Raw genomic sequence first — 27,994 nt, 5'->3', positions numbered from 1 at the left:
AAATTTTCTTAGTCTTTTTATTACTCTTTCCCTTCCGTCTTCTACTTCCTACAACATGAACTTTACTAATAATTTTAATGTGGTTAAAATGATGAATATATCTTGAAGAATTGAACTTTATATTGTTTAATGCTTTAAGAATTTCAGGATATTATGCTGTGTGGTGGATCTGATTCAGTAATTATACCAACTGGTATTATAACTTTTATAATTATATACATTGATTTAGCTAGCTATTTGTGGTTGTCACATATTGAATGTCTGTTGCAGGAGTGGGTGGATTTATTGCTTGCAGGTCACTTTCTCAGAGAAACAATGATCCTACTAGAGCTTCTCTACCTCGAGATAGTGTAATGTCATTTCTGTCATTTGCATCTTCACGGTTTGATTAGAATTGCTTGCATCATCTGCTGATATTGCTATTGACAGGACCGCGATGGGTTTGTCATGGGTGAAGGAGCTAGAGTTCTGCTTCTGGAAGAACTTGAGCATGCGAAGGTAACTCTCACATTTACTTTCCAAGTCTAGTTGTTTCCTTCAATTCCTTATCATCCCATGCAACCCGAATTTTCCTTGTTTGAGTGAGCAGAAAAGAGATGCAACAATCTATGCTGAATTTCTCGGTGGAAGAACCTCACCCTGAAGGTTATTCTTTCAGCTATTGAAAATGATNTGTGGTGGATCTGATTCAGTAATTATACCAACTGGTATTATAACTTTTATAATTATATACATTGATTTAGCTAGCTATTTGTGGTTGTCACATATTGAATGTCTGTTGCAGGAGTGGGTGGATTTATTGCTTGCAGGTCACTTTCTCAGAGAAACAATGATCCTACTAGAGCTTCTCTACCTCGAGATAGTGTAATGTCATTTCTGTCATTTGCATCTTCACGGTTTGATTAGAATTGCTTGCATCATCTGCTGATATTGCTATTGACAGGACCGCGATGGGTTTGTCATGGGTGAAGGAGCTAGAGTTCTGCTTCTGGAAGAACTTGAGCATGCGAAGGTAACTCTCACATTTACTTTCCAAGTCTAGTTGTTTCCTTCAATTCCTTATCATCCCATGCAACCCGAATTTTCCTTGTTTGAGTGAGCAGAAAAGAGATGCAACAATCTATGCTGAATTTCTCGGTGGAAGAACCTCACCCTGAAGGTTATTCTTTCAGCTATTGAAAATGATTTTAAACCCGCTGATTTTCTTAATCTCCTCATGACTGTCATTGTCCTAGTAGTCAAGCTGTTTTACTACTCTCTGTATCTTTGCTGGAACTTAGGTCACTCAATCAGAAAAATCAGTTTTCTTTTGTTTATTGTTTGTAGTTGAACACGCCTTTATAAAAAAGTGCAGTTACTGGTGTTGTCCTATGCATAGAGAGGGCAATAGCTAATTCTGGGGTATGCAGGGATGATGTTAACTATATAAACGCACATGCCACATCCACTCAGGCGGGCGATCTCACAGAGTTCCAAGCTCTCCTCCGTTGTTTTGGCCAGAACCCAGAGGTGACTAAATGGATTTTAGTTCTTCAGTCTATCGAAAGTCGAAACTCTTTTCTCTTTTCTTCTTTGCAACTAACTGTGTAGTGTCAAAGACATAAGCTAGCAAGTACAAGTTCTTCTCCCTCAGGTAAACATGACTCATTCCAATATCCACAACTTTCTATTTTCATATCAGGATTACGTTGTTTTAAGTCAACCTTGGACTTTTGTGCCATGGATGGAAAAGCTTAGGATAGAGGAAGAGTAAAGCTTTTTTTGGCAGGTACATATTAATGGCTTCCTGATCATATTTTCGTCAAACCACCCCCAAATTGACTCATGGGGACTACCCTGTTGGTTTCCCAACTGCCGGTCATGAAAAAAATATCAGAAGTTCTTCCCTAAAGAGAATGGGTCCAGTAACAAATTATGATCCATCCATTAAGCAATTCTCCTTTCATTATTAAGAAGAAAAAAAATTAACATTGTAATAACAGAGTCCAGCACAAACATACTACCTGTAATGAGACAGTCTTTGGATTGTTTTTGTTCTTGACCTTTGAGTTTCTCGATTTAAGAAAAAAAACATGGAAAGGTATTACTGGCCTAGTAGTACTCTAAATTACATACATTTGAACTAATGGTTTGTCTCTTAGGTAATAAGGCTTTGGTTAGTAAATAATTGATTGCATGATAATGTTGCTCCTTTTTTCAGGAAGAACATCGTGCCGAGATCTCTTTTATGCTCTGTGGGTTCCTGATCTCTTTATGGGAAGAGTACAGAGTAATGGGCAATGGTCTTTATTTTGTCCAAATGAGGCACCAGGATTGGCAGATTGCTGCGGTGAAGAATTTGAGGAACTTCATACAGAATATGAAAGAAAGGTAATTGTCACACTGTTCAAACACACTGAACTGTTCTTGATACTTGGTTTTGAGGCTTTTTATGGACTCAGGGCAAGGCAAAGAAAGTTGTACAGACACAAAATTTGGTTTGAAATCTTGAAGTCTCAGATAGAAACGGGTCCTCCCTACATGCTATATAAGGTTAGTTTTATACTCTTCATATGCTAAAGACTTGATATGATTCTTCATTTGCATTTTAGTTTTTAGTTAACCTTGTTTTCAATGTTCCAAGAGTCTTGCAACAAAAAAAGCAACCAGCAGAATCTTGGTACTATTAAGTCTTCTAACTTGTGTACTGAGATTATTGAGTATGCAATCTCAACGGAAACTGCGGTCTGCAATCTGGCTTCAATTGCTTTGGCACGATTTGTCACGGAAACGGTAATTTACTTGAATCCATAGGATACATATTTAGTGCTGTTACTGTTTAATAAATAAAAAGACATGTTCTCTCAATCAACTTCCTGCTTCTTATCTTGCAGGGGGTTCCAATTGAATCACAACCATCTAAGCTTGTTGGAAGCAGAGGCTCTATAAATCGATACTTTTATTTTGACAAACTGGCAGAGTGTTTGACTTGTTCCATAAGTAATTGCTTCATATGTTTAATGTTTCTAGATGTTATAATTTATAAATTTGGCTGTAATGTGTTCCTCCTTACTAATACAGGTTACTGCAATAGTTACAACAAACCTGAACAAAATTATTGATGTTAACTTGTATCCCGTCAAAACTGCAAAGAACTTTAATTTGCGTCACAGATCCGTTGGGATTGGTGTCCAAGGCTGACACATTCATTTTACTCGGCATGGCTTTTTATTCACCAGAGGTGGACTACCTTGATGCAACAGTAATTCCTTCTTCTTGATGCATTATTTCTTTTGTTCTGATACATCATCTGATGTGCAGGCTCAGGATCTAAACAAAGAAATATTTTAAACAATATACTACCATGCTCTGAAAGCTTCTTCTGATTTGGCTGCGAAGTAAGGCCCTATATGAAACCTATGAGGGTAGTGCCATAAGCAAGGTATATGTTAGTGTTTCTGCTTAGACATTTAAGTGGCTAGTACTCTGCAGTTTTTTTTTGCTTTAATCAGTTAGAGTAGTCATTCCAAGTTAAATTTGCCAGAGTTTATATTTGATTTTGCAATGGTTACACCCGTAGATAGGTTTCTGATTAAATTGATTGATTTTATTTTTTGGGGTACCCTCCAGCTAGATATGTGGGGAGTCACCCCCTCAAATCAATGGGATTGGGTTGCTCTTTGAGCAATGATAGAAAATAATGAAGTAAGGAATTCCCTTCTTGCAGCACCAATAACAAGCCAAATTCTTGGGAATAATGAATTATTGTATGCCATGCCCCCCTATTAGCTGAAGTTCTAAGTCCCCTGCCTTAATCTCTTGATTTGCTGCAGAAATGCTTAGGACATAAGTAATGACCCTAGAGTGATAGCAGAAGCAGATGTGGTCTTGACAACCTATGGCCTTCTAACTGCTGCATATAAGGCTGTAAGTGATCCAGCATTTTCCATATTAGAAACATAATACTTTTTAGACTGTTCTAATATATTACTAACTGTATATATACATGCTAATAAGTTTAACTGAACTAGATTACTTAGTTTATAAAAAGATTTTTCAAGTATACTCTTTAGTTTATAACAAGATTTTCAAAATTTTGAGGTACTCTCTTTATTTTATAAATGGATTTTCAAAATTCTCAAGTACTTTCTTTAGTTTATAAATGTTCAAAATTCTCTAAGTATTCTCTTTAGTTTATAAATTATTTTAAAAATTTTTAAGTATCCTCTTTCGTTTATAAAATGATTTTTAAAATCTTCAAGTATCCTTTTTAGCTTATAAAATAATTTTAAAATTTTTTAATAATCAATGATTTTCAAAATTTTCAAGTATTATTTTTAGCTTATAAAATGATTTTTAAAATTTTTAAGTATCCTTTTTTATCATGACCAATCCTTCTAATTGCTAACATTGTTCCAGGGTTATGTTCTTTAGAAATAGAAAGCTATCCTTTTGTAAATTTGGAAAGTTGTGATTTTTATATGCATTGAAGTATGAATTATATTGTGGCAAGCTTTATATATTAAAAGTGTACATCTGTTATGAATTTCATGTCAATGCGTAGGGCTATCATCATTTAAGGTAATTTTTTCTTTTTTTGTTATTAATATTAAATACTAGGAATACAACCATGTCAAATACTAAAAATTATAAGAGATGTAATATATTATATAATTTGATAAAGTTGAACCCATTCTTTCAATTTTGTTGAATTATAATATGTACCGTATCCCTTATAATTTTAAGCATCTAACATTGTTACGACTCAAATAATAGATTTTTCTTAAAAATTATTGAGAAATAATTTTTCATGACAGTCATAAGAAATTTGTACATATTCTTTTTTTTTTTTTTGGTTTTTGAAAAAAAGTAATTCTTTAATTTGACAAAAATTGAAAGAATGGGTTCAATTATTATTTATAGGCACCCAAAAAATATCTATAGGCACCTAAAAAAAATCTAGCTATTGGTAGGGTGTAAAGAGTTAGGGGCATAGCATAACATCCAACCTAAAATCTATAGGCACCCAAAAAATATCTAGCTAGCTTTATCCAATTCCCTAACTATGAGTTACGCAATAGAATTATTATTTGAACTCTTTTCATGTCATTTATTTTACTCAATCTTGTTTTATTTTTCCTCTTCAACTCTTCCTTTCTTGTTTCCCTCTCTTTTTCATTCTCTTCTTATCTTGGTCATGTCATTTCTTCTACTCAACCTTATCTTATTTTTCCTCTTCAAATTTCCCTTGTTTTCCTCTCTTTTCATTCTCACTTTTCATTCTTATCTTGGTCTTTCTTCTACTCAACTTCTCTTTTTTTGTTACCCTCTCTTTTTAAATTTTCTCTTTTCTCTTTTCTCTTTGTACTTTTAATTTTTCTGTTGGTCTTTCTTTATTTCTCATGTCATTTTCTTTTACTCAATCTCATCTTAATTTTTCTTTTCGTCCTCATCTTCTCGTTTCTTGTTTCCCTCTCTTTAATTTTCTTTTTTCTCTACTACTACAGAAAATACATTTAACGAACGTCGGTTCATTATCGAATTGACGTCAATTATCGAACTGACATCGTATCAGTTATGTATTTAAAAAAAATTAAATTAAAAAGCTCTTTCTATTTTTTATTTTTTTCTTGGTGTTTCTCATGCTATTTTCTTTTACTCAAACTTATCTTATTTCTCCTCTTCAACTTCTTTTATAGTGTTACAACTTACAATCAAGTTATATATACTTCTAAGCACCCTTATACTGGACTCAGGTATCCGCTAGATGGTTAATGACTGAAATGGAACGAAAATAGGAGATTGAAAAAAATATGACGATAAAGCTAGACAAAATTGTGAGAATAGTATTTGGGACTTGCGTTTCAAACGCAAGTCCCAAATACGTTTGTTAATTTTTTTTTTTCAATCATTGACCACAAATGAGACTTGCATTCATCAAGTGTATACACACACACACACACTTTATTCTCGTTTCTTTACCTCTCTTTTTGTCTCTCATAATGACATGCACACACTCTCTCTCTATCTATAAAAATGGGAATTATATAAGATTTTAACTCCTTCGATTGCTCTAATCACTTACCTGTTGTTCCAATCAGTCTTCTGATTGCTCATAAATCATTGAACGGGTTGGATAGCTTATCTTATTGGTGGAAATATGTACTTTTCTTTCACCTCATATATACATATACACTCAATACACACAATACGCACGCTTGATTCTAGTTTCTCTACCTCTCTTTTGTCTCATACCCATATTTTCTCTCTCTAAAAATAACAATTATATAAATCTTAGATTTACTTCGATCACTCCTTTGTTGCTCCAATTAGTCTTCCAATTGCTCATAAATCTTAGATCGGTTTGGATAGCTTACCCAATTAGTGGAATAGGGTACTTCTATTTCACCATTCTAATTGAATTCACGCATGGAGTAATATTGAGATAACTAGTTTGGTACCGCGTTTCTTCTTCAAATTTGGTCTAGGACAAAAGTGTAGAGTTGATTTTTTTTATTTTTTTTTTTTGAAAATAAGTGTAGAGTTGATTGATCTATTATGAGTTATTTAATTTCACAAGTCACTCTATAGTAGAGGTGTCAAACGGGCGGGTTAGCCTGAATTTCAGTCCAAGCTCGGCCCGTTTTGGCCAGTCTGGTCTAGTTCATTTGCTACAAATGGGCAGACTAGGGCTCGCCCATTTTATACTACGGAGTACGGACAAGGTTAGACTTTAATTTTTTGTCCACGGACCAAGCTGGCAAGTTGGCACATATATTTTTAAAAAATTTAAAATATACATATATACTCTAATAGAATAATGATTCATGAGATTATCATATTAGAAAAAATGATATTGATTTTATGGTTATTAAATTCTTACGTATTTACTATTTAGCTAGTTAACTATTTAACTAACATACTAAGTAGTAACTATTTTATTTGTTTCAAATTGAAAAAAATTAATCTTCTAATAATTCTTAAGTTAAATAGTTCAAGATAAATATATGAACTTGTAAAACTAATTTATAAGGAATGCATAACTTAAATTAGTCGATTTATAATTTTTAATATACTTTTTATTTTATTTATTTATTTTTAGAATGGACCAGCTCGGTCCAAAAAATAAACGTGCCAATGGCGGACCGAATCAGGTCGGTTCGAGCCCGCCAATTTGGCACCTCTACTCCATAGCCAATCTCTCTACATATATATGTTATATGTACTAATTATTACTTTCGCTACAATGCTTTTGCTTTTTTCCCATTATGCTATACATTCCTTTCCTTTTGTGATGTTGGGTGGTGATAAGCAGGTTGGTAACTTGTGATAACATGTTATAAATAGTTTTCGATCAAGAATAACCGTCGGCGACAGCAAAGTTACCGGAAAAGTTGACTGGCGACCATAATTGGTCATCTCTTCTGGAGAGCCGACCATTTCTGGTCGCTATCTGGTTGCTCTCCCAGAAAGATGGCGATCATTTTCTGGTCGCCTTCTCCAGGATGGCGACCACACTGGTCGACTGGTCGCTTGCTCTAGGAAGAAGCTGTGCCAGGCAGTGGCAGCGACGATGCGTGAAATCTTACAAAGAATCCTCAATTTCAGCTCCTTGAATTTGCAATTCCCCATCAGAACCCTCCCCTTCATTACCGACATTGATAATCAGTTCCAAAAAAATAAGATTATGGCTCATCTGAAACTGAGGAACTTATTGTGAATTGGGCATAATATTTTGTAATGGTGTTTGCATTAAAACATACGTGACACCAATGTATCAAACATGGCAGAATTTTGAAATAATCCATAATCGGAAGGCCATCTATAAGTACAGTACGTACTGGTGTTTTCTCTTCTTCCTGGCTACACAGTGAGCCTGTAAGGTGGTCGGCATTATAGCAGGAAGTGCACGGCAATAACAATAGGGATACAAGATAGTTATGCAGATGGCAAAAACATCAGCAGGAAAAGGGAGAAGGGCATCTGCGTTTTCGATAACTAAAGGCAAAGGGTTGGACATACATCATTATATAGGGTAAAGGGAGAAGAGAGAGTTTCACCTTATTCTTTTTTACCGAATTGCAATTCTTTTCTCTCTTAATTCCTTATTCCCAACCAAATGCAATGTAAAATTTTCAATTTATCTCTATAATAATAAGGAGAACAAGAAAATAATGTTGCGAAAGTGATTTCAATATAATATAAGATGTAAATTTTTCACTTTACCCCTCTAATAATATGAAATTCTAGGATTTTCTGTTGAGTTGAGACGAAAAGAAATCAAACTTGTTGCCCGCATGAAGTAGCTCAACTGGTACAAGAGAGAAGTTTGAGAGAAGAGATCAAGATTGAGTCTCATCAGCGACATAGTCTAACCGCTGTATTCAGCTGAGTTACAATGATTTACATCATTTCAAATGCTTTGTCGGTTGATTGGGAGAAGAACTCAAACTTGTCACTTTGTTTATAGTTGAGGGATTAAAAATAAATACAGTCATAATAACTGAAGGATTAATCAGAATTCGGGTATAGAGAAAGATGCAAATTTCTTTTTCAAAAAAAAAAATGCAATTTTCCCAAATAAATACTCCGTAATAAATAAACGGCTCCATTCTGGGGTTGTATTCTTCATCGCAGCAATCGAGGGATTCCAGTACTCCGGGGAGATGATTTATTTTGCATTTTTCTCTTACAGGTGAGTGTTTCTCCCTTCATTTGGTTGGAAATGCATCAAAATGTTGAATTTCAGATGCAAATCTTTACCCCATTTGAGGTATTCTTATGTTAGATTTACACTCACCTATAATCTGTATGGAACAAATGCTAGTGTTGAATCCACCTCAAACAATGCTAAAAGAGATTCATTCACGGTCTCATACCTCATAAATAGATGTGGCTTTACTCCAAAAAAGGCTCTATCAGCTTCCAAATACATCAACTTCAAAACCCCAAACAGAGCGGAATCTGTGCTGTCATTCTTGAAAGTTCATGGATTCTCTGAAACTCAGGCCTTAAAACTTGTTAGAACGGATCCTACACTATTGGCATGTAATCCTGAGAAATCCTTTTTACCCAAGCTTGAATTTTTCAAGACTTTAGGCTTCCCAGGTGAACATTTGACTCACATTCTATGTGTAGCTCCTACTGCTTTAAGGAGAAGTTTTGAGAGACGACTCTTGCCAACTATCGGTTTCCTTGAGAACTTGCTCTTATCACAAGAGAGTATGAGAGTGGCCGTGAGGCGGTACCCTAATATTCTCTGTAAGGACCTCAAAGCTCATTTGGAACCTAATGTTCAGCTTTTGAAGGAGATGGGGGTTCCTGAACACAAAATTGTATATTTTTTAACACACCAGCCTTTGACATTCATGATGTATAGAGATAAGTTTAGAAAGATTGTGGAGGAACTTAAGGAGTTGGGAACTGACCCAACCAGGAAAAATTTTCTTTTGGCATTCCATGCACTTGCTTGCATGAGTAGATTGACATGGGAAAAGAAGATGGAGAGCTATAGGAAGTGGGGGCTTGCTGAGAACGAGATTTTTGAAGCTTTTAGTAGGAACCCTTGGTTTATGATTGCTTCGCAAGAAAAGGTACTGTCAGCAATGGATTTTTTTGTGAATAAAATGGGATTTGAATCTTCTGCAATCTTGAAAAAGCCTATGGTTATTTTGTATTGTTTGGAGAAGAGAATTATTCCTAGAGGTTTGGTTTATCAAACTCTGTTAGCAAAGGGTTTAATCTGTAAGGATCTCAATCTGCTCGCTAAGATGTTGAAGATTTCTGAAGCATAATTCGTAGAGAAGTTTGTTGAACATTATAAGAAGGAAGCTCCTGAACTCATAGAGATATATCAGAAGTCACTCATCCCCACAACCACACACGGACATAGGGGCAAGTGCTTGATGCTTGATTAGAAGTTGCCCTTGACTGTAACTTGGATTCATTTCACATACTGCAGAGCATGTGCATAATTCTTTTTTGGATTATAATGTGTATGCCATGTACTTTACTAATTTTGTAAAATTAATGGCAGTAGTTTTTTAGGGGATTCTGCTGGAGTGTGTCCAAAATTAAGTTTAGGGAATGGTTTTGTTTTGCCTTGGACTGCCATTTAGCCTATCTTAAATTGGAAAATTATAATTATTGATTTATTGCACTTCTACTGCTACTGGTATTTTTACAGTGAAATGGTGTGCAGATAAGATCATTTTCATTGTATTATGTTTTACGGGACCTGGTGAAATTCTGTATGTTTCTGAATTACTACAACTTACAGTGTTGCTGCCAAGCTCAAGGGTCCTGGTGAAATTCTTCTCCTTTTGATTGTTTTCTGGTTCAATGTTAATTTATTTTAGACTTGACTTTGTTTTGTTCTTCTTGTTTTATAAAATCTTCTTAGCACTTGAACATTTGATGAAGCAGGGTGTCATTTTGAAGTCCTTGACAGTTGACACCAAGCTCCTCCTTGCTGGCTGGCCACAACTGGAAGCTATGGCCGCTGCCTGGTCTAGTGCGTAGGTGTGTAGGAGATGAAAGTCTGCAATAGCCAACTCGCACCAGTATCAATTGCACATGATATTTTGAAATTATACCGAATATAATTCAAAAGTATACATGATTGTTCAGATAAACTTTTACTCTTGATGGGATTCAAACTTGTGACTTGGCTCTAAAATCACTTGTTAGAATCAAACGTTTATTATTGTGCTAAAAGTTATAGCTAGTAGTAAATACGTAACTTAATTTCTTTATATTGCCCAATTTTCAGGAGGTAAGGTGTTGGACTTGACTCTTCAAGCTATGCTCAACAATTCCCTAGTCACTGTTGAAAAACTTAAGCAACGCGCGAAGAACACCTTGAAATAATAATGCGGGGAACGGAAGATGGAGTAAAGGATTTTGTGTTAATGTGTCATGTTGTAGCAACACTACTTTAAAAACATCTTTTTTCTGGTGACATTGCAGTCAGAGATTTCCAACAGCACTGGGTGCTGAACTGGGATGTTCATTGGCCTCCGCTCAACAATATAATATACTATAAATACTTAAAGATAATGTGATTAAAATCCTTTTACATGACAGCGGGGTCAGACAATTCTCTATGAAAGATTGTAATTGTTTGGTTAACAAACTAATGTCATGGTCGGAAATTGTTTTCTTACATGAAGCCGGACCAAATTTTATTTGTAAAAGATAGTAATTTAAAAAGAAAGTCCTAATCAATGGGGAGTACATGTATGCGTAGGTGTCATTGTCTTTATAAATGAACACTCATCACACTTCAAATTTCTCTTTCATAATCTTATCCTCTGCCCAACGTGTGCCCCATGGTCATAACCGTAGTTCACAAATTGCTCCCAATTCTCATTTTTCAAACATTCAATTTTTAGATTATTTTAATTTTAAAATACTCTTTTACTTTTAAAAATAGTTCTTATTACATTTGTAATTTATTAATATTTTGTCTACGTCTATATAATTTCAACTCATTTTCAAAGCATAATAATAATAATAATTATTATTATTATTTTTAATCGAGAAAGGTGAATTATTACCACATTAAATAAGTTCAAACTCAATTAATTAAACTCCAAAGTAATAATTTAACATATGTGAAAATATGAAAAGTTTAATATATTGTTCTTTACCATTTCAATTTTCTTTGGTATTCTATAATATATCATATCTTATAGAGATAAAATTAGACATACGAGAGTCATAATCCACTCACCTGGATCACTATGAAAGCATGTTTTTTAGATTTGATGATTACTTACGGAGCATATATATGTTTTATTAAGTCATGGCGTAAGAGATAAGTGAAGAGGGAAAGTCACGTTTTTCATGTGATATAATGAATTGAAGACATAAATTGATAAATGTAAAGGAGGGAGCATGCAAATGGAAGCATAGCTGATAGGTGATAGCACCTCCATCCAAATTAATGGCCGATGAGGAGGTTGGCAGCGCCACAACGACTCATTAATGCACTTCCCATGGCACGTTACCCCTCTACTCATCAAACACAACTGTCTCCAACTCTGCATATTCACTCACTCACTTTATAGCCCCTCCCCAACACCTATATATACTATACATACAACCCATCATTCACAAACAACTTCATTTCCTTGAATTTGGGTCACCTTAGTTTCTCATCTGTTCTGTTCTGTGCATGCATTTCTCATTCTTGTACTCTTTTTGACACTTGGTGCTCTGCCTGCGTTTCTGTATAGTACAACCTTTGGTTTGGGGGAGTTTTTTGACTTTTTGGCTCAGTTTTTGTTGTTCCACACACGCAAAGGTTGGTCTGTTTGTTTGGTTTCTGGAAAATTTTGCCCTTTTCTCCTTAATTTATTCTGGGATTTTTATCTGTTGGGTGGATGAACAACCTCAGACGGACGGACATTACAAAGCTGCTGCATAACAGTGTTTTCAGGTTCTGATCCTTAAATTAGTACTTCGCATGTTTTAATTTGTTGTTATACCCATCATCTTTTTACTGCAATTTGTCGTTTATTTCTTGGATTTTTAGGAGGAGGGAGAGAGGTAATACTGTATTTGGTGGGTTTGAGAAACAAAGTGGGGCGAGAGAGAGAGAGAGAAAGAGAAACAAGTTGGGAGATTAGTTCAAGTTTAGGTGAAAATTCTACTAGTAAAAAGATTTCTGTCCTGTAGTGATCTTAACTTGCAAGGAAAAATATGGTTATACGGAAATGAAAGAAAGGAATTAAAAAAAATATCAATATTTTGAAGGCATTTGGTATAAATTCATTCCTCTGGGAACTGGGAGTTTGCCTAATCATAATCAAGATTGGTTTTTATTTTTTGATTTACTGTTTGAGATTTGAGCATAGTGAGATTCTTGTGGAGAGGGTAGCTCGTTTCGAGGGCAATCTTGTGTGGAAAATTGTAGTTTGAGAAAGATTTTCCTGGTAGAGGCCTTGTAGTTTTGGAGTATTAGTTGAAGAATTGGTGTTAAGGTTTGAGACAATCAAGATGGTTGGTAGTATTGAGGTGAAAAATGGGAATGTGTATGCTAATGGGGGCATACATGGCCACAATGGTTCAGAGGAGAAGCTCGATGAACTTCGACGAATTCTTGGCAAGGTTGATGGTGATTTGCTGAGGATTGTTGGCATTGGAGCTGGTGCTTGGGGCACTGTGTTTGCAGCTTTGCTTCAGGATAGCTATGGCCAATTTCGGGATAAGGTTCAAATTAGGATTTGGAGGAGGCCGGGAAGAGCTGTTGACAGGGCGACAGCTGAACACTTATTTGAGGTGATCAATTCAAGGGAGGATGTGTTGAGGAGGCTGATCAGGCGTTGTGCGTATCTCAAGTATGTCGAGGCAAGATTGGGCGACCGTACGCTCTATGCTGACGAGATTTTGAAAGACGGCTTCTGCTTAAACATGATCGACACGCCTCTTTGTCCTTTGAAGGTTGTCACCAACTTGCAGGAGGCTGTTTGGGACGCTGACATCGTGGTGAACGGGCTACCTTCAACGGAAACACGCGAGGTGTTTCAAGAGATCAGTAAGTATTGGAAAGAGAGATTGACAGTCCCGATCATCATTTCGTTGGCAAAGGGTATCGAGGCTGAACTTGTACCAGCTCCCCATATAATTACACCCACGCAGATGATTAATCGGGCAAGTAAGCCATTATCTTTTTCTCACTATTCATTTCCTCTAGTTGATCTAGGACACGAGAATGTTGTGATGCCAGTAAAAAAAAAGCAAAATATTCCAGTTTCTTGACTATCTAATTTGTATCGCAGCTGGAGTGCCTATAGAGAATATCCTATACCTTGGCGGTCCAAATATTGCCTCAGAGATTTACAATAAGGAATATGCTAACGCCAGGGTCTGTGGATCTGAAAAATGGAGAAAGCCACTTGCAAAGTTCTTGAGACAGCCTCATTTTATTGTTTGGGACAATAGTGACCTGGTGACTCACGAAGTTATGGGAGGTCTGAAAAATGTTTATGCAATTGGAGCTGGTAAGCTAAAATTTTATCTCAATTTGCAATATTCGAGGCCTATTATTCAGATGATATAACTGGTCATAATTTAACTTCATTGTGGATTCTGAAACGCTTCATTAATTTCCAGGAATGGTAGCTGCATTGACTAATGAGAGCGCTACTAGCAAATCTGTATATTTTGCTCACTGCACATCAGAAATGATATTTATCACCCATCTGTTAACTGAAGAACCCGAAAAGCTTGCAGGGCCTCTGCTAGCTGACACTTATGTGACCTTACTAAAAGGTCGTAATGCATGGTATGGCCAAATGATAGCCAAGGGAGAACTGAGCCTGGATTTGGGTGACAGCATTATTGGCAAAGGGACAATTCAGGTATTCGTTCTGATATGTAGGATAGTGTTGCTGCACTACAATTATTTTGAAAGTTCTTGCCATTTTCCCAGTCTGTTATAACCAACTACATTACCCGAAAATGCAGAATTTTGCACTGAATCAAACCTTGTATTGCGCACACACATTTCTTTGCTCGACATCTTTTTTTCCATCTGTCATCTTAAGATTGTTATCCTTTTTTTCTACCCTCACAGGGAGTTTCGGCTGTTGGAGCATTTTATGAACTTCTGAGTCAATCAAGTTTAAGTGTATTGCATCCAGGAGAGCACAAACCAGTTGCTCCGGTTGAGCTCTGCCCCATTTTGAAGACATTATATAAAGTGCTTATAACAAGGTAAGTCCTTCATTCGGCTTTGAATTTCAGCTCCGCCCAATTTTGAATGTTCTTTTTTATCCATACCGATGAAGAAAAAAAAAACATTGCTATGAGTTTTGCATTCGGACCCTAGATGGCTAGATCGCCTTCTTGTTCTCAATGACCTAAAGTGTTATCCGATTTCAGGGAACAAGGGGTGCAGGCTATTCTCCAAGCACTGAGGGATGAAAACTTGAATGATCCCCGTGATCGAATAGAGATTGCACAAAGCCATGCATTTTACAGGCCTTCGCTCCTTGGACAGCCTTGAGGTACCGCATTTAGAAACATGGATCGGAGTAACAACAAATGTACAGATTGTCTTCCATGGATGCATGGCTCCATGCTGAACAACAATCTAAATCTTCTATACTGAATTTATTATAACCACAGGTCTTACTCTTGTGTGTGTCTCCCCCTTTAGATATGTGATACCATAATATGTTTAAGCAGGCAGATCCCTGCTTGTTAAAATAATCTGCATCTATCATATCATTTGTTCAACATAAGAAGTTTGTGCAGTAGTTTCTGCATTTGTAATTTATGCTTTAATCTTATGATCTTGCAAAAATAGGCTAAGTCAATTGAAGCATGTGCCTCATTTCAATTAAGAGCCTAACTTGATAGTTGATTTGCACATTTATAGTTATATATTATATGCTCAGGGTTCGATCTTGCTCTGGTACCAAATCGATAACACAATTCATTCATGTTGCAAAAACCCTCTCGCATTCAAAAGCAACTCCCATTCAAAAAAGACAAGATCGATGATTTCTTTAAACTCAAAGTATTTTTGTCATCAACACTGAGGACTAAATCTAACAAATATTAAACAATATATGTAAGAAAAGTATCACCATCTTGGAACTAATAATATTAGACATGAAATAAAACATTAAAGCAAATGGATAAATACATACCTTGGAAGTTTAATATGTTACGTTGTTTGTACAGAATATCATCGGACATGTATGCCCAACATTTGTCCCAAATCACTCCCAACGGCTTAAACAATTTGAGGATAACAATGTTGTGAATAAATTTCTAAACTCTCCGGCAGTTGCCCACTGACTCGCTTCAACAATTCCATCAATATATTCTTTGTCGTCTTCCAATAGTCCAAGTGCATAACATGTATCACGGTAATTGTCGTACAACACCCAATTGATTGTTCTTAAGTCTTCATAACACGTAGGCCCTCATATTACATTCAAAAGACATCTCAAATAGTACATCTCACAACTTCCAGGAGGAACATAAAAAACTCGATCAATTGAGAATCCTCGTTGTCTTGGAACAAATTCCATTGTTGCTTGTTTCCAAACGAACTTTGTTGGCATCTCTGCATAAGTTAGTTGCTTTGCTTCAGGGTATTTTTTGTTTGCCTCAAGCCAAGCCAAAAACATGCTATAATATACATCATATAGTAATTTGATTGTTGGAATTTTTAATTTTTTTTAATATTATCATGAGAGGAATTTAATTACGTACATTAACATAATATAATAATTTTTTTTGAATACTATAATATACATCATATAGTAATTTAATTGTTAGAATTTTACGTACATTAACATAATATAGTAATATTCTTTTAATACTATAATATACATCATATAGTAATTTGGTTATTTTTTTTCATAATATAGTAATATGTACATTAACATAATATTTTTTTAATACTATAATATACATTAACATAATATAGTAATTACGTACATTAACATAATATAGTATTATATATATATAGATTTCTCAACCTACTAAAGTACAAGAAGTCAATATTGTCTCCACTGACCTTCGAATCCCTAACCTCCTATTTGGGGTTCGATTCTTGCAGTAATTTAAAATTTGATTTATGTTTGAAATCCGCAATTTCATATTTTAGGATATTTTTGCATGCAACATGACTCACGTATCTACGAATGTATGTATGTATGTTACATCTAGCAAGCCATCTGATCTATGCACATTAATTCCAAAATTAATTAAATAAACCTTCCCATTGCATCCATGAGAGCTTCCTACCACCACCACCACCTGTAACGGAGGAGCTGAGGATCAACAACCTAATAACGTAACTGTCCACCGCCATTATCTATCGTATCATATCCGGCCGGCCACCATGGCCTTCTTCTCGTCCGACGACTCAGGAAGGCAAACCCTCTTCGTGTTGACGTTGATCCTCCTCTGGTACTCCTCCAATATCGGCGTTCTTCTCCTCAACAAATATCTCCTATCCAATTATGGCTTCGCCTTCCCAATCTTCCTCACCATGTGCCACATGACAGCCTGCGCGTTCCTCAGCTACGTCTCCATTGTCTTCCTCAAGCTCGTCAATTTCCAGCATATCAAGTCCCGCTCCCAGTTCCTCCGCATCTCCACCCTCAGCGTCGTCTTCTGCGCCTCCGTCGTCGGCGGCAACATTTCCCTTCGCTACCTCCCTGTCTCCTTCAACCAGGCCATCGGAGCCACCACGCCTTTTTTCACCGCTCTCTTCGCCTACCTTATCACTAGTAAGAGGGAGGCCTGGGTCACCTACACCGCCCTCGTCCCCGTCGTCGCCGGCGTTGTCATCGCCACCGGAGTATGTCCTATATTCTTAATTTTTAGAGTTTTAATTTGGCCTTTTCTAATTTTTAGAAGTGAAATTAATTAAATGGCGTCAGATCTGGAAAGGAAATGTTGTGAATGCTTGCTTGTTTGGTAATGCATGTGATGGGAGGGGAATATTGCCTATTCCAGATACGGGGGAAATTGTGATTCTGACGAATAAAAGACCGTAAACCAAACGTGCCATAAGAAGAACAAAGTTGTTGGTTCACGGATGTGGATGTCTATATTTGAAAGGTCACTGCACATACATGATACCTATAAGAAATGTGTGTGTGTCAAGGCCGGAAAGAGACTTTCAGGCAGGATTTTGGCTGATAGAATCCTAAAATCTGCAATTTTGTACAAGAAAAAGTTGAACAAAATAGTAGTATTCAGACTAGTAGAAAGTAGCTGTCAACTGGAACCCCTTTTACTAAACAAATCTAATTCCAATTCCCACTATTAGGAATTTAATTGTTTTGGAAGATTTAAGAACTTATCTGTTGGCAATTACATGAATGGCAGGGTGAGCCGAGCTTCCATTTGTATGGGTTTATCATGTGCATAGGATCAACTTCTGCAAGAGCTTTCAAGTCTGTTCTTCAGGGTGTTCTCCTTTCCTCTGAAGAGTAATTGCTCTGCTACTGTCTATTTATCAACCAGTATATTGTGCATCTATCTGATCTGATATTCTTGGAACCTTCACATATACAAATGACTTGCTTTTCCTTTCAGGGAAAAGCTCAACTCCATGAACCTGCTTCTTTACATGTCACCAATTGCAGTTCTGGTCCTATTGCCTGCAACACTTGTGATGGAGCACAACGTGATAGATGTCATTCAATCAGTCGCGGAGAACCACAGACATCTGTGGTTGCTTCTTTTGGTAAATTCCACAATGGCATATGGAGCCAACCTGTTAAACTTTCTGGTCACCAAGCATACAAGTGCACTAACACTCCAGGTCTGTTTTTCCTGCTGCTCTTCATCTAAACCCACCCCAATTTAGAGTGGTTTAATGCACTTAGTGTTTGTTGAGTTCATTCAACCATCCAACTACACATTTTTCTCCATCTTAAATCTCCGCAGGTCTTAGGCAATGCAAAAGGTGCAGTTGCTGTTGTGATCTCAATACTTATTTTCCAAAACCCTGTAACCTTCATAGGAATTGCAGGCTATACAATTACAGTTATGGGGGTCGTTGCTTATGGAGAAGCCAAGAGGAGGTACAGTTAAAGCGTAATCCCTCCTAGCTCCTTGTAGGGTTATATAGGTTAAACTACAGGTGGAGGAAAACTTTTCATTATAGTGTTGTACTTTTCCTTCATATAGGATGTGTAAGCAGTGTGTGACAGATTCTAATGTGGTTGTTTAACTTCAAAGTGATATTTTAATATTTCATTACTTCCTCACATTTGTTGCCTTAATTTAACTGTGATTGCACTTGAAACACTAGTTAAGATCTTTATCACACAAACGATACACAGATTTCAAGAAAATAATAATAATAATGAAGAAACAGAAAAAGATAACTGGACATACTAAACTTCAAAATCTGCTGTATATAGACTTACACCGGAAATAATGATTTGATGATCATCAAGGCTTAACACTGCTTTATATTCAGTCCTGCATCTTAAGTCAGTTCTGGACCATTGGGCAACAGAGAATAGCCATCGTGTTGCTTAACAGTTCCTTCAGCAATAGGGATCAACTTCAAAACCACTCCGACGATCATGCTTGAAGCGCCAATTAAGATGCTGAGTAACCATAGATGCCAGCTCAGTGGTATAGTACTAGCAAATGTGCCCAGAAACTCGACGATGATAACTTGGAAAATAACTGTGAAACCCATGACACCTATAAATATCCAGTTACCAATTATGCCACTGAAAACATTCAACTTCTCAATGTCACGGCTGTTTACTTCATTGAAGACCTGAAAGGAAGCCAATGAAAACATAGAGTTAGAAGAAACCCACAGGAGTTCTGCAAACATTTCGTTGATACAAGGCGTATCTGACTTTCATAAAAGTGTTCCAGGAAATAGGGTGGGTTTTTGTTTCAGCAATATATGTTATGATGACTCTCCAAACCAACAAGATAAGTGGCAAGTAAGATATCATATACATACCTGACAGAACACAAAGGTATTAAATATGAAAGTATTGAGGACTGCCTGGGCATCTGTTCCTTCAAGTCTCAATAGTTGTTTGCCAGTGAAATTGAAGACTAAAAGGATAGCCAGTTGATAAACACTTTGACCAAAAATGTTTCTCCACATGGCCTTTGTAATAAAACTTACATCCCTCCCAACAGGAGGCCTTTCCATCATTCCCTGATGGGGAGGTTCAGTAGCTAGTGCAAGTGCACCTAAAGTATCCATGATCAGGTTGACCCAAAGCAATTGCACAGCAGTAAGAGGAGCAGATCCTGAAAATCAAAATCAAAATTAAAAAGATTAGAGAAGTATTCCACAGGTGTTTTTCACTTCTATTAGCATAAGCTGACATTCATGGCAAGACAAGCTAGCCAGAGAAGTACAGCTTACCTGAGATACATGCAGAAAGAAAATTGATCATGAGAGCAACAACATTGGCAGTTAACTGGAATTGCACAAACTTTTGGATGTTTAAATAAACAGCACGCCCCCACTTAGCCACTTTAACAATAGTTGTAAAATTGTCATCCAGAACAATTACATCAGCACTTTCTTTTGCCACCTAATGAAGTCATTTAGCCAAGGGTACAAAATGATGATGATTTCAGTATGTTCACTCTTTGCAAACAATTCAATAGAATATCTTGCAATATAACTGTGTATGTCAATGAATTTTCATAAACCAACCTCAGTTCCAGCTATACCCATAGCAAGACCAATATCTGCCTCATGAAGGGCGGGGGCATCATTAGTCCCATCACCAGTAACTGCAACCACTTCCTTAAACATGCCTCTCAAATTCTTTACAAGCACATGTTTGTCCAAGGGAGATGACCGAGCCATGACCTGTATTGACGATTTAAATGTTTAGCAACAATATATTAACATCACATACATAGTGAGATAACAAGATCAGTTGTGCACCTGAATTCTAGGTATTAATTCCCTCAACTCATCAGGAGTCTTTCTGCGAAATTCAGATCCTTCAATGGCAAAGGCATCATCGGTTAATATGCCACATTCTTTAGCAATGGCTTTGGCTGTGTTAATATTATCACCAGTGACCATTCGCACTTTAATTCCAGCAGCAAGACAGGTCTTTACTGCATCCTCGACACCTGGACGAACTGGATCCTTGATTCCCACCACTGCTATTAATGTATAGCCGAAATCAGGGATATTGTTTTCAAGACAACCATCGTCAATGTCTTTGAAAGCCAAGCAAAGAGTACGTAAAGCTTCACTGGCAAATTCATTAATGACATTTGTGATATTTTCCACCTGTCCTCCAGACAAGTGAACAAATTCTCCATTGCCATCAAATGCCCTATCACACATTCTTAATACAATCTCAGCTGCACCTTTGCAGAAAGCTCGGATAGTTCCATCTGGAAGAGCCACTAGCACAGACATTTTTTTCTTTTCAGAATTAAAAGGTTCAACTTTCAGAAGCTTGCAATCCTTCCGTTGATCATCAAAATCACCACCCAGCCCCAATCCATATTCCAATATGGCTGATTCTGTCGGTGTACCCATAATGGATATCTTTCCTTCCTTATTCTTTACCACCTCAGACCCTGTATTGTGGAATATTGCTTGCAGAAGAATGGCTAACACATTGTCTGAAATCTCTGAACTAATGTTGCCCCTGTCATGATAAGTTTTTACCATGTTAACTTTCCCACAAATCCATGTCTTATTAACCACCATGTGGTTAGTTGTTAGTGTCCCAGTTTTATCTGTACAAATGCAAGTAGCAGATCCCATTGTCTCACAAGCAGAAAGATGCTTCACCAGTGCTTTGTTGTCCATTAACTGTTTCATTGCAAATGCAAGACTCAGTGTTTCAGCTAGGGGAAGTCCTTCTGGAACTGCAACAACTATAATAGTTACTGCAGTTGCAAAGTAATTCAAAAGTGTTAGCACATCAGCAGAAGACCAATTGGTAAGTTCATGATTAATCGCTTTCTCCACAAGAAACCTGACCATCAACACCAAAAATGTCAAAATAGCAAACGCAAGTCCTATTTTCCCTATAGTTGTAGCTACTGCATTGAGCTTAATCTGAAGTGGGGTCTCATCTTCTCCTCCCTCACTAAGTGTTCCCATCAACTTACCCCATTCAGTTCTCATACCAACTGTAGTCACCAGCATCTTTGCAGAACCGCCTTGCACTTTGGTTCCTGACAAAAGAAAAGGCCTTTTTTCATGTATGTTCACTGGAACACTCTCACCGGACAAGCTTGATTGATCAACTAGCAAGCTGTATCCAGATATGAATATTCCATCAGCTGGAACCAGATCGCCAATCGACAGATGAACAACATCTCCAACAACTAAGTCATACGTGTACACCTTCTGTCTATATCCATCTCTAGTAACTTGGATTAATATCTTATTCTTCTCCTTATCCAAATCTTTAAACTGCAAAGCCTGTCGATAATCACTTATGGCAGTAACAATTACAACAAGGAATATACTAAGTATAATTCCTAAACCATCATACATGCCTCTTGGCCACCCTTCAGTGGCAAGGCCAACACCTATGGAGACAACAGCACACACCATTAGGATTATGAGTGTCAAATCATGCAATGCCTCCCACACAAATGTCCAAAAGCTCCGAAAAGGCTTTTCAGTAAATTTGTTGGATCCATATACACTTTGTCTGATACTAATAGGCACATCACCGGATTGGATTCCTTCCTCTAATGAGACTCCCAGCCTAGCTGCAAGGCCTTCAACTCCTCCAATTTTTCTTAAGGCCTTGATATCATAAGAGCCAACAATAGTTGCAAGTTTATCAGGGTGAACTCTGAAGCTTGCTGCCCCGGCCACTTCTGGTAACCCGCTTTCAATTTCATCCCCTAAATCTCCCCCCTCCTCTGGAGACCTAGCACGATCACCAGCTGTACAAAAGTTGAAAGTGAAATATGAAGCAAGAGTAGATACATAGATAAGATAACAAATGAACTCACCATCAATGAACCTGATAGCTGCCAAATAAGCCATAAAACCAACTCGAAGTTTTTCCTTGAAAACATGTAGCCAATGAAGCATTATTATGGCAGAGAATTGGAAATTCAAGTAACCGATCGAAATTCTCACAGACAAAATAAATAAATAAATAAATAAATAAATAGGATGTGTAAAACGTGAGTCCTTACTCTGGTTTTCTGCATAAGCTGCTTAGCCTCGTCGCGTTTTTCAAAGTTGGGGGTGTAACGGAAGCGGCGGCGACGATTTAGGACGAGAGTAACAGCCTCCCTCCACCGTCTTCGGGCCTCATCCGACGACTGCTTCTCCATTCGCTCCGGTGAGAAAAACTAGTACTATATACCGGCTTCGCCTAGCTGCAGCAGCAGTAACAGTCAGTTAAGTATACATACACCATAGAATTGAATATGCCAACAAACTTGGATGAAGAGCCAAGCCGATCAAAACCATTTTATTCTAACCTCTTTGTATGAGTGTTTACATTATATACTGAATCCTGTAGAGTCAACAGAAGACCTTTGGATGGGTGATAACTGAAAACGCAGGAATACAAAAATAATGTAAAGAGTTCTATTACTCCGTACATATTTACATATACTCCCCATTCTTACTCCCTCATTTTACTTGTACAATTAATGATGTTATCTTTATCCTGAGTTCAATGAAAATCTCACAATCTTTTGTAAACAGTAAAATTTGAGAGTACGAATAATATCCCTAGACTTCTTTGACTTGTGAAATGGATGATCATAGGTTTGAACTTTGTTTATTAAGGATTTAGATTTTTTAAGCTGAAAATGTTTAGAAAAATATAAAATAAATATTATCTTGTAAAAGAATCATAAATATTAAAAAGAAAAAGAAAATTATTTTGCCTTGAGATTGATAAACAGAAAAATTGCGAGATATATTTCAATCGATTAACATCTCCCAAATGTCATGTTATTTATTGACTCTATATTGAGCTTGCATAGTTGCATGTTAGTTTCTTGCATAGAGACGCCACGCCAGGTGATTCTATCACATCTATATATACAGTTTGAGGAAGTACAAATTTCCATTATAACTTTGACTTCAAAATATGCCGACAAACTAAGTATTGTCTTATTTTCAATTGATAAGAAATTAAAAAGTCTCCCATGGTTAGATTACAATTTTCAATAACCGGCCGCCAGGGTTGGGTGTGTGAGAGTGAAAGCACATCATAGATTATTCACCACTACTTTATACTTATCAATTGTGGCCATAATATAATGAATTTTGTTGATTTTTAGCACCAACACTCCCCACAAAGTCTAAGAAAATATATAAAGTCAGAGGGACAATGATACAACGGCTACAAAAGAGACGACCAAGTATCTGCTACTGCCAAAACAATGAAATTCTTTACTTTTTTTAAAGCAGATAGAAACTAGCCAACAAATTGCCATCTTAGTAGTTAAGCATGCTTATGACATCACCTTAGCAAGGAAATATTGTTTTATGATGGCTGTTGAAGAGTTCACACCATGTTAAGGAAGGCAGGGCGCTAAAAACAAGGGAAAAAGGACCATTTCTAAACCTTATCAAGATTTTCATATTCCTTTACCTATTGGTGGATTCAGAATCTAAAAAAGGAACCATTGGAGTGGGGCTGCAATGCTTCAGAACATATACTTCCTTATGCTGTTTTCTTTTTCACATGCAAGTGCACATGTTATGTACCAGTCTTTCTGCTTCACGGTTTAGGCGCCTTTTGCCATGTTGCAGAAGTTTATGAAATCCCAGCTTTGGTAGGTTTCATGAGTTGAGATGGCCACTAGCATGAGTAACTATGACTGCAATAATCCTCAATCAGCTAAAATGGTTTACACAATCACCTTTACAGTAGGCAGATGGCTCGTTCGGTTGGTAACTTGATCACACATTAGGCGTGCTTAAAGAGCTTCATGCTGAGCCAATGAAAATATACAGCAACAACAAGGACAGGAAGTGTTAACGGAACCAAAAAGCAGTAGTATCTGAAATAAAAGGAACCCAAGGATAGACTCAGTTTAGTGAGATTCACTATATAACCTTAGAAAGACAATTGTCTGAAGTTGTATAATGATCAACTTCAAATCTTCAATAAAGTTTTTCAAGCCCAATCTATTCATATTACTATTCAATATAACTCATTTTTCAAACTGAAATTTCTTAAACTGTACTAACTTCACATCTTCTGTTTGTGTCTTTAGTCATGCAGGATGTTACAAGTGGCATTTATGCACCACTTGGGCCTTTCTTGACAAAAAGAGTCATAGAACCTTTTCATTTCAATGTCAGGGTTCCACCAAAATTGACGACTCGGACTTAAAATTGCAGCGGCATAGTATACATATAGACTATAATCTATAGGTAGTGAACTGGTATAAGCAGGGTAATCACAATTTCATTAACATAGCAATGAAAATGATCTCACATCAAATGAGGAAAATTTACCTGTCATTTTGAATGGCTGCTATTATAGGATTACCAGAAGCTGGAAGAAACTTGGACAAACCAGCAGCATATACAAATAGCAAAAATGAAATGGACCCAAAAATGATAAGCATCCATCCTTGAGCTTGTGAACCAAACTTAGACAAAGAGGATAGTCCCATTTCTATTTCTTTTTATTTCCTAGCTGTCGCTTCTGAAGAATACTAGGCAGAAATCAGAGGTTGTGTGTCCTTCGCATAAAAAATTTACACTTGATCTCTGGGTTGTTCAGACATTTTGTCAAACACCTAATCGTCAAGCATCAGCTTGCAAACAGAGTGATAGCTGATTCCAACTATGGAATCTTCAAAGGGTGGCTTAATTTTCTCCAACAGAGACTCAACCTGTAGCTATCATTGAGGTTTGGACAGAGAGTAGTGAGGTGTAAGAGCCACTGCTGAAGCAATGCATGCACGCAGTGAGTTTGAGCAATTCAAAAATGTTCAAGACAAACACAAATAAAAGGGTTCAACTATAAAATTTTAATATTTTAGAGACAAATAAAACGTTAAAGTATGAATTATATGACAAACTGGACACATTAGTTAATTCTATTTTTTGTCCTAGATTTATAAGTGTATTACATTTAGTCCTTTTTTATCAAAACATCTCATTTTGCTCATAGTATTATTGTGGCATGACCAATTTTGGTCTTCCATCAACAAAATCGTTGAAACGTTGTTAAATAGCACTTCAAATTTTTTAATGCAAAGTGATAGGTAGGGGTGTGCAGAATCTGACTATCACGCTGACCGAAACATTAATATCCGACCCGACATTCCATATCCGATCCGCAACTCTAAACAGCGTCAATTTATGAAATTCGGGCAGGGTCAGATAATTTAATATCCGACCCTCCCAAATATTCGAAATTATTTAGGGCTACGTTTGGCTATGTATTAAACGTCGTCGTATTAGCGATGTATGTCTATATATATGTTCAACGAAGACTTTGTCTTCATTTCTTCCTTCCCGCAGTCGAGTCCTAGGGTTTTTTCTCTTTGTTCACTCTTCTTTTCTCCGATTCTTTGATTTCTCTGATCCTCTCTAAAACTCTGAGAGTATGAGTTCTCTCTTCTTCAGTTCTAGCTTCTCCGATTCTGTAGTGTAGTCTCTATTCTATCATCTGTGTTCTCTGAGTCTGAGATAGGCAGAAAGTCGTCTATTTGGGCCGTCGACTTTCAGCAAACTCAGAGTGGCGAAAAAAGGGCATCTTCGACATCAATGGTTTGGGAGTTCGTAGTTGAGCAATGGTGAAAATCCGAAAAAAAAAAATATATTCAGGTTTGTTGCAGAAAACCCTAGTACAAATTATTATTGTTATTGTTATTGTTATTGTTACTGTTACTGTTACTGTTATTATTATTGTTACTGTGTTATTGTTATTGTTATTGTTATTGTTATTATTATTATTTGTTTGGTTTTCTGTATCTTCGTGGCCTTTGTATTGCTCAATTTTGCAGTAGAAAATCTTAGTACAAAAGAGGTATTTTCTTCACTTTCATTTTTTGGGTTCGAATTTTAGCATTTTGTGCTTCTTTCGCTCAATTTTACAATAGAAATCTCAAATACAAAATGATTTTCATATGTTTTGGTAGTTCTCTGAACTTTAGAGATGGAAATCGAGATGATAACTTAAAGAGTGGCGTTGTTTATTTTATTTTATTTTATTTTTTCAATTTGTTGTAAAAGTATGAGAGAAGCGGTTGCCTATGAGAAGATGAGAATTGGAGAAAAAGACTTAGGGCAAAATTGTCTTTAAAAAATGAATTGCTATCAGCAATTATAAAAATGTTGGTGCAACCCGAATTTTGAAAATCAGATGATTGATGCAATCAACTGACCCAATAAGTCTATTTACCAAACATCAATTGTAGTTGTAATCAAGTGAAATAACTAAAATTGGTCAAATCAGATAACATTTTGTTGATCAGTCATTTACCAAACTTGGCCTAAATGCTATGTTTGAATTATTTTCAAAATTGAATGACCTCTTTGCTCGTTATTTCTTGTCGAGGAGTTGATTCTCTCTTCTATATCTATATCTAGTTATTTTCAAAATTGAATGACCTCTTTGCTCGTAAAAATATCTAATGATAACCATATGCTCTAGCCTACCATAAAGAATTATTACTCCGTATTATTTTCTTGCCCTCTTTGCTCATTTCGATCTAGCAACACTCATATTATTAGTTCCTTTAGAAAAAAAAAAAAAAAAAAACCTATACAAATATGCAAAGTATTGATTTGACTATGATGGTTGATTATATTTAACATAGGATGTTAAAACAAAAATAATAAAGAAAAAAAAAAGAAAAATAAAGTGACAAACAATTGTTCACCACTAATTGGCACGTGCACTGCACAGCATTTGCAGGGAACAAAGCTTGTAGCAACACACTTACATTATTAATTAGTTGTTTTCTTTTAATCTATACAAATTAAATATGTAAAGTATTGAGTTGACTAAGATGGTTGATTTAACTAAGGGAAAGTCTTCGGGATGTCTTTATTGGTGTAATATTTCATTTTTAATTTTTTGGGAGTAAGTATTCCAAAAGTTCATTAATTAATTTGATATTTATATATTGTTCTTGTTACCAGGAGTGTTGTTTGATCCTAAGATAATTTCTTTCACAATTTCCGTAAAAACATAATCCCAGTCCAGTATCTAGGCACTCCCAACCAAACACCACCTTCTTTCACAATTTCCGTAAAAACATAATCCCAGTCCAGTATCTAGGCACTCCCAACCAAACACCACCTGAAATGTATGCCACGCATAGGGGTGTTAGCGAACAGAGCTTTCGACAAACTACTCGTGTTCGAGCTCGGTAAGCGTTCGTTTATGTTCGTTTGTTAAGATAAACAAACATTAACGCGTTCGTTTATGTTCGTTTGTTAAGATAAACAAACATTAACAAACAAAATTTAGAGCTCGATTAATAAACGAACAGAGTCTGAACAATGATAAGCTCGTTTGCTAAGTGTTCGCGAACAAGCTCGTTTGTGTTCGTTTAG

General features: G+C 36.3%; 4 protein-coding genes and 1 long non-coding RNA gene across 9 annotated transcripts; 4 read left to right on the top strand and 1 right to left on the bottom strand.

Annotated features, from left to right (window-relative positions):
• The first annotated feature begins 5 nt into the window (after window positions 1-5).
• LOC116031823 (transcription termination factor MTERF5, chloroplastic-like) lies at window positions 6-10,131 on the top strand. 2 transcript variants are annotated; one of them, XM_031274137.1, is made up of 11 exons: window positions 6-193; window positions 271-350; window positions 430-498; window positions 590-645; window positions 1,410-2,370; window positions 2,442-2,532; window positions 2,624-2,772; window positions 2,874-2,979; window positions 3,061-3,220; window positions 3,301-3,906; window positions 7,295-10,131. In XM_031274137.1, the coding sequence occupies exon 11, from the start codon at window positions 8,715-8,717 to the stop codon at window positions 9,771-9,773; it is 1,059 nt and encodes a 352-aa protein (XP_031129997.1). In that variant the 5' UTR covers window positions 6-193; window positions 271-350; window positions 430-498; window positions 590-645; window positions 1,410-2,370; window positions 2,442-2,532; window positions 2,624-2,772; window positions 2,874-2,979; window positions 3,061-3,220; window positions 3,301-3,906; window positions 7,295-8,714; the 3' UTR covers window positions 9,774-10,131. The 2 variants fall into 2 exon arrangements, 1 of the variants encoding a protein (XP_031129997.1); XR_004100671.1 differs by lacking the exons at window positions 6-193; window positions 271-350; window positions 430-498; window positions 590-645; window positions 7,295-10,131 and adding exons at window positions 683-864; window positions 944-1,012; window positions 1,104-1,159 and having other exon boundaries at window positions 3,301-3,421; window positions 3,813-4,016.
• A 46-nt stretch (window positions 10,132-10,177) lies between these two features.
• Window positions 10,178-11,269, top strand: LOC116031836. 2 transcript variants are annotated; one of them, XR_004100676.1, is made up of 3 exons: window positions 10,178-10,284; window positions 10,405-10,500; window positions 10,751-11,269. It is a non-coding gene; the product is annotated as an uncharacterized LOC116031836 (long non-coding RNA). The 2 variants fall into 2 exon arrangements; XR_004100674.1 differs by having other exon boundaries at window positions 10,405-10,590.
• A 619-nt stretch (window positions 11,270-11,888) lies between these two features.
• Window positions 11,889-15,332, top strand: LOC116029750 (probable glycerol-3-phosphate dehydrogenase [NAD(+)] 1, cytosolic). Of its 3 annotated transcripts, XM_031271800.1 has the most exons (7): window positions 11,889-12,286; window positions 12,380-12,421; window positions 12,518-13,639; window positions 13,764-13,985; window positions 14,098-14,345; window positions 14,561-14,700; window positions 14,869-15,332. In XM_031271800.1, exons 3-7 carry the CDS (start codon window positions 12,982-12,984, stop codon window positions 14,990-14,992), a joined length of 1,392 nt encoding a protein of 463 aa, XP_031127660.1. In that variant the 5' UTR covers window positions 11,889-12,286; window positions 12,380-12,421; window positions 12,518-12,981; the 3' UTR covers window positions 14,993-15,332. The 3 variants fall into 3 exon arrangements, with proteins under 3 accessions (XP_031127660.1, XP_031127656.1, XP_031127653.1); XM_031271796.1 differs by having other exon boundaries at window positions 12,380-13,639; XM_031271793.1 differs by having other exon boundaries at window positions 11,889-13,639.
• Window positions 15,333-16,590: 1,258 nt separating this feature from the next.
• LOC116028428 (UDP-URONIC ACID TRANSPORTER 1-like) lies at window positions 16,591-18,612 on the top strand. Its single transcript, XM_031270148.1, has 4 exons — window positions 16,591-17,308; window positions 17,842-17,945; window positions 18,052-18,280; window positions 18,406-18,612. The coding sequence occupies exons 1-4, from the start codon at window positions 16,847-16,849 to the stop codon at window positions 18,550-18,552; spliced, it is 942 nt and encodes a 313-aa protein (XP_031126008.1). The 5' UTR covers window positions 16,591-16,846; the 3' UTR covers window positions 18,553-18,612.
• Window positions 18,613-18,730: 118 nt separating this feature from the next.
• On the bottom strand, window positions 18,731-23,010 carry LOC116028418 (putative calcium-transporting ATPase 11, plasma membrane-type). The gene is made up of 8 exons (XM_031270137.1): window positions 22,936-23,010; window positions 22,645-22,830; window positions 22,456-22,510; window positions 20,402-22,386; window positions 20,165-20,323; window positions 19,868-20,039; window positions 19,451-19,749; window positions 18,731-19,255 (listed from the first exon to the last, which is right to left on the bottom strand). The coding sequence occupies exons 2-8, from the start codon at window positions 22,783-22,785 to the stop codon at window positions 18,953-18,955; spliced, it is 3,114 nt and encodes a 1,037-aa protein (XP_031125997.1). The 5' UTR covers window positions 22,786-22,830; window positions 22,936-23,010; the 3' UTR covers window positions 18,731-18,952.
• Window positions 23,011-27,994: the final 4,984 nt, after the last annotated feature.

The sequence above is a fragment of the Ipomoea triloba genome, chromosome 1, assembly GCF_003576645.1.
Source record: "Ipomoea triloba cultivar NCNSP0323 chromosome 1, ASM357664v1".
Classification (NCBI taxonomy): Eukaryota; Viridiplantae; Streptophyta; class Magnoliopsida; order Solanales; family Convolvulaceae; genus Ipomoea; species Ipomoea triloba.
The sequence above is the reverse complement of the archived record's forward strand: the minus strand, read 5'-3'. Positions and strand labels throughout refer to the sequence as shown.

Coding starts and splice junctions, on each gene's coding strand:
- LOC116031823 (XM_031274137.1), top strand. CDS start 8,715: ATGTTGAATTTCAGATGCAAATCTTTACCCCATTTGAGGTATTCTTAT.
- LOC116028418 (XM_031270137.1), bottom strand. CDS start 22,785: ATGGAGAAGCAGTCGTCGGATGAGGCCCGAAGACGGTGGAGGGAGGCT. Junction 20,324..20,401: donor AATTAATACCTAGAATTCAG/GTGCACAACTGA, acceptor TCGTCAATACAG/GTCATGGCTCGGTCATCTCC. Junction 19,750..19,867: donor TCTTTCTGCATGTATCTCAG/GTAAGCTGTACT, acceptor TTTGATTTTCAG/GATCTGCTCCTCTTACTGCT.
- LOC116029750 (XM_031271800.1), top strand. CDS start 12,982: ATGGTTGGTAGTATTGAGGTGAAAAATGGGAATGTGTATGCTAATGGG. Junction 13,986..14,097: donor TGTTTATGCAATTGGAGCTG/GTAAGCTAAAAT, acceptor ATTAATTTCCAG/GAATGGTAGCTGCATTGACT. Junction 14,346..14,560: donor TTGGCAAAGGGACAATTCAG/GTATTCGTTCTG, acceptor CTACCCTCACAG/GGAGTTTCGGCTGTTGGAGC.
- LOC116028428 (XM_031270148.1), top strand. CDS start 16,847: ATGGCCTTCTTCTCGTCCGACGACTCAGGAAGGCAAACCCTCTTCGTG. Junction 17,946..18,051: donor GTTCTCCTTTCCTCTGAAGA/GTAATTGCTCTG, acceptor TTTTCCTTTCAG/GGAAAAGCTCAACTCCATGA. Junction 18,281..18,405: donor CAAGTGCACTAACACTCCAG/GTCTGTTTTTCC, acceptor AAATCTCCGCAG/GTCTTAGGCAATGCAAAAGG.